This window comes from Penaeus vannamei, chromosome 12, assembly GCF_042767895.1.
Source record: "Penaeus vannamei isolate JL-2024 chromosome 12, ASM4276789v1, whole genome shotgun sequence".
Taxonomy (NCBI): Eukaryota; Metazoa; Arthropoda; class Malacostraca; order Decapoda; family Penaeidae; genus Penaeus; species Penaeus vannamei.
This window is the reverse complement of record NC_091560.1, coordinates 45,626,400-45,631,907: the sequence shown is the minus strand read 5'-3', so window position 1 is coordinate 45,631,907 and position 5,508 is coordinate 45,626,400. Positions and strand designations below refer to the sequence as shown.

The following is a 5,508-nucleotide window of genomic DNA, read 5'->3' as shown; positions in this document are numbered from 1 at the left end:
TGGCACCAACAGCTGATACAACCCCATGCAATAATATCTTCTCTGAGCTGGAACATGTGAACTATAACTTCAAGGGCATCCAGTACCCAAACAACCTACTGAGGAATGTGGCAAGAAAGGCCTCATCGACAAACTTCATGATGGTCATTGATATCGACATGACACCAAGTCCAAGTCTTCACAGGGCCTTCACTGCGTATGCAAAAGACAGTCACCTGTTTGAAGAAAATGCAAGCGAAGAGAAAACAGTATGGGTGGTACCAGCATATGAGCTGAAGGAAGGCACTCCAATACCCAGTTCCAAACTGGAATTGCTAAAACGGCGGGAAGAGGGAAGCGCTCGTATTTTCTACCAGGAGTTGTGCCTGAAGTGTCAAGTAAGTTGGGTGTTTTAAGTGGTTGTGGAGTTTTTGTTTTCTTATGTGCTTTTATCACTTAAAAGAGGGGACTTGACATTTCTCTCCCTTTTGCTTACATGAAATATGCTGACTTTCTCTACCTTTTGCTTTCATGAAATGCACTGATTTTCAGAAATACACTGATTATGCCACATGGGAGAAAAGCACAGACATAAAGGAGGGTCAAGTTAATGCCCTCTATGATGTGCTGTGGCAGGACCCCTGGGAACCCTTCTATATAGGTCGGACAAATGTGCCATTCTATGATGAACGGTTCAGACAGTATGGCTTTAATCGCATCAGTCAGGTGAGTTCTTTAGCTGTTGCCCATATGAGAAACATTCTTTGGTTGTTATTTGGAGATTATTTGACGACTTTAAAAAATATATAAACTGTATTGTATGCAAATAAATGAAGTTAAAGAAACCTCATTGAAAATGATATGTGAAGTATTGGTTGTTGGTAGTACTGCCTGTTGATATTTAAAATTGAAAGGAAACTAGAAAGGATGTGACTGGATATACATTAACCCAGTGATTTAGAAGCATGGAGTAAGAAGAGGCTTTGCACAAGGTTGCTGCTTGATGGTCACACTCTTTGGAAAACCTTTAGCAAGCAGTCTCTTTTGAAACCTTTTTAAGTGATAGAATACCTGATAAATCTAGAGACGCTTTTAATGTTTTGAGATGAAGGGAAGGAGGATTGGCTTACATTTGTGAGTCAGATTCGTGTTGAAGTGAAACTTTTAAGTTGAGGTTCTGGCGGTATAGAGACCTAAAGAATATTTGATGGAGCTGGGGAAGCTTGTAGAACATACATTCCATTGTTTGTGTAAAGCACTTGAGTGTTCATAACATTTTATGATTTTAGACTATTGCCTAATAAGGTGTTGCCATATAGTACTTTTTTCTGCACATGAAGATCGCATGACTGTATTATAGAGGCAGCAACAAGGGCAGAGAAATTATCAAAACACTCATAATGTTTATTGGTACATAAGTAGCTGCAAAATTTTCTCAGTGGCTATATGGTGTTTGACCCGATAATGCTAGGTAAAATTTTTTGTGGTCTGACAAAGGCAGGTGTCTATTAGTTTGTGCTGCTCTGCGTCTGGGCAGCTGTCTAGTTTGTGGTTGGACGTATGAGACATCCTGGTTATTGGGACATGAAATCATGATGTGATGAGTCATCACCCAGTGTCTGGTAATATTTGCTATGATGCAATTGGACTTTAGTTATCATGAGTGGTTTCTGTTCAATTAACACATTTTCTAGTTGGTTTCAAAGCTAAAATCATGTTGTTTATTTGTTTGGGTATTGATCTGATGGCAGATAATGTAAAGGCCAAATTATTATTTGTTATTAACTCATGACATCAGGAGACACTGGGAGACATTGTGTTACATCATCCTACAGATGATGTCTTTGTGTTATGTATGGTTGAGAGTTTTGCGTGCTATGCATTGTTTTGTGCACTTGTTTGGTCCTGACTGCACTCACTGAGATAAAATAACCCCTCAAGAGTAGGTTGAAAGCTACAATTTAGCCTCATTACCTAAAAGATTCTAAGTGTAACAGCCAAAGGCATTGAGGGTTACTATATTTCCCACACAACATTTTTCTTTCGAGCAATTTACTCTGCTTGCACCCCAATGCTTTGTCAGGTATGGCATTGGACTCTTGGCATTATTGGGTTAATCATGCTAAGTGGGATGGTGTCAAGTAGTTCTGAGTTACTTTATAAAATAAATAAATGGTAGATTTGAATGAACAAGTGAGAGGTATAGTTGTCAATGAAGTTTGGCTGTAGTGTCCTTTCTTTCAGTGTGGGTTTTGGGTAAGTAGATCCAGTATGAATATGTAATATGGTTATTAAGGATTGAATAATCAGGCTTGGAATAGTGTTTGCTATTGTTCTTTAGGTATCAATAAGTTTCTCTAAACATATATTTTAACTGGATGTTTTGATTAATTTTATAAGGTATAAGTATTTAACTCTTCATTAAAACCATTTGATTGCTTTTTTCGTACTATTGAAGTAGTGATTTATTAGCCACTTGTTTTGGAACTTGTTTTGGAAATGGCTCAGGATCTAATGTAATTTGTGTTATAAATGGGTCAGTAACCTGTTGTTTCTCATATCTCACATGGGTAGGTGTGTGAACTGCATGTGGCTGGGTATCGCTTTGTGGTGCTGGACTCTGCGTTTGTCGTACACGAAGGTTTCAAGACTTCGAGCGGCTTTCACAGTTCAAAGGACATGGAGCAAGAAAAGAACCGCATCCTCTTCAGACAGTTCAAAGGAGAGCTGAAGGAAAAATATCCAGAGTCCTCCAGAAGATGTTATTAGCACAGCAGTGTTACAAGACATTGTATATTGGCATTAGCAAACTTTGGGTCTGTGTGGTGTTGGGAGCCTTTGAAGGTCATTCTTACAAACCAAAGAGCATCTCTGTGTACTCCTTTACACTTGTGTAATCTGTGGTTGTTTTTGGAAATTGTCTTCATGGGAAGGATGGAATATGTAATTATATTTTTGGTGGTAAAAAATGTATAGTGAAAAAAAGAAAAAGAAAAAAAAAGAGAAAGAAGCAAGTACATTATAAACAAAAAGACAAAGTAAGCATGTATTGTATAAATTACCTAAGGTGCTGCGACAGTGTTTTCTGCATGTAAAAAAGACTGAATAAGTCAGTTATGACATGCTTAGTGTAAGACAAGAAGAATTATAAGAGTACTGAATAGCTCTACCTGAATCTTGTAACTGATCTGAATATTTGGTTCAGAGAACAAATTGAAGGGAGTTTATATGATGTTTTCTTTTTTCTTTAAGGTAAATGCAAAGACTCAAAAAAAAGAAAGAAAGAAAAGAAAAAAAAAAACACAAATTCTGTTGTACAGATAACTGTGAGTCATGTGAAGCTAGTTTTTTAGGCTTAATTTGAACTGTGAGTCATGTTTTATGATATACGTATTTATCATGAATGGAGTTTCATCTGCATCCTATGCACAGAGAGAGCCCAGCAGATGTTAACTGAGAATGTTTGTTAGAAACCAAATTGTCTGTGTCCTGAGTTATGTAGCTTTCTTTTGTGGAAGTGCAGGGAAAGACAGTTGTTTTAGAACTTTTTTTCTTTTTGGCTAATTTTCGTTCATAAAACAAATGATATGAGGGTATATTGACTATCTTGAGATAATTAGTGTTAGGTAAGTTTCAAAGTTTGTCTTTAAGAAATTGTAAATAATTTTGATAATACTCATTTTACGGTGTATATTCATATACTGAAGAGAAATTTGTGCTCTATGTTAAGTACTTGATTATGTGCAGGTGTCAAGTAAGACGGCATTTGTGAGTATAGTATTTTTGAGTCAATGTAAGGCACTATCTTAAGTCTATCAAAAAAAAAAGAAAGAAAAAAAAAGATAACCAAAATAAGGTTTATGGTTTCATTTTTAGTCTTGGTCATTATATATTTTTAATGAAACATCTTGGTCTCTGTTTGTAACCTAGTGCTGCCAGGATACACGCTATACCCATTGTGAGGTATGTTTATTAAATGCCTTTACACTTTGATGGCTCCACAAGTACTAAGTTACCAAGGATTCATTTACTAATACTATCTATCTCGCCTGTTTGCCTTTTTCCTTGATATTAAGAAATATTCTTAGTTATCTTATATTGCTATTAATAATGTTAATAATATAATGTTTATGGTGTCTATAATAATATCTACATCGATATTGTTGCAATTAGTAAGAAAAAAAAAAAAAAGGTGAAAGCAGGTGAGCCCATAAAGTCTATTAATTGATTCTTTGGTGGCTAAGGATTTATGGATCCATCTAAATGTAGTGTTCACTAAAGGGAATACTACATTTTCTCGTCAGCATTGGGTTAATACTGACAATACAGTGATTTTAACATTATCATGAAGCATTGTTGTCCTTAATAATTCTTTGAATTCTCATCTTGAAATGTTTGATAATTTGAGAAATAAAAGAAACAAAAACTGAATCTAAAGTCAGAATTCTTTAAAGACCAAATTAGTTGATATTTGTTGTGTTCTTGTCACAAATGGTGATTAATTTAGTTATTTTATTTTGGACAATACTCTCTTAATTGCACAATTTACATTTATTTTTTGTAGATACCTATTTGTGTGTAAAATCTACTTTTTGCTAATGTATTTGCATTTATATATTTTTTTACGGTCAGTCATTTGCAACATAACTTGAGGGATGAGTATGTATAGTTGGTAGTATACAGTGTTAAAAGTTCATTATCCTCTTATTACAGAATAAGCATATGGCAGCATTTAGAGTACCAGATACAACCAAAGACTTTCATAGTGTATCCTTCATTTATTTTTCTTTGTTTACATTGTCTATTAACAGAAAATAAGAACTTAGCATGCCTTGCTATATCCATTATTGATCTTTTTTTTGACTAGTTTTCATAATGCAGTTGGTAGGTATAATATCTACGTCTGCACAGCAAATATAATAGGAGTACTTCATTGATGATTAAGATAATATAATTGCATATCTACATAGGCAGGTTGAAGATATTCATGGAACTGGGTTCTTAATGGAAATCTTTTGTTCATTAATTTATTTTTTATGTATACCATTGCTATGGTTATATCATTTTTAAAAGTTTCATTTCTTTTGAAGTATATTTTTAAGAAGAGCTAATGTTTCAGGGTAATTTGGTGAGTTAGCTCAAAAATAACTTTACTGTTTACATATTATTCTGTACATTATGTTAGCTTTTTCATAAAGGAGTCAGATGGTATTTTTAACGTTGTTTGCACAGCTCTCTTTGTAAAACAGCTGTACAGAAATATGAATATATGTTTTGAATTATTATAAATCTGATTTTATGAATTGACTAATACCCACCTACACTATGGCAGTGTCTGATGCTACAGAGGTCAGTAAATTAACTGCATTAGGTCAAGAATCCCATTGGATGCAGAAATGACAGTAGGAACTTTAACGCTACACTAGTTGGGTACAGTGCATACATATATACAGTATGTGTATATATATATATGTGTGTGTGTGTGTGTGTGTGTGTGTGTGTGTGTGTGTGTGTGTGTGTGTGTGTGTG

General features: G+C 34.6%; 1 protein-coding gene across 1 annotated transcript in view; it reads left to right on the top strand.

Annotated features, from left to right (window-relative positions):
- The window catches only part of LOC113817749 (beta-1,4-glucuronyltransferase 1), an 18,073-nt gene extending 12,805 nt beyond the window's left edge, over window positions 1–5,268 (top strand). Inside the window, exons 5-7 of the mRNA XM_070128359.1 lie at window positions 1–377; window positions 532–705; window positions 2,554–5,268. The exon at window positions 1–377 is cut by the window's left edge and continues 151 nt beyond it. Of these exons, the coding sequence (XP_069984460.1) occupies window positions 1–377; window positions 532–705; window positions 2,554–2,748 (746 nt within the window). The 3' untranslated portion in view covers window positions 2,749–5,268. The remainder of the gene's footprint in view (window positions 378–531; window positions 706–2,553) is intronic.
- Window positions 5,269–5,508: the final 240 nt, after the last annotated feature.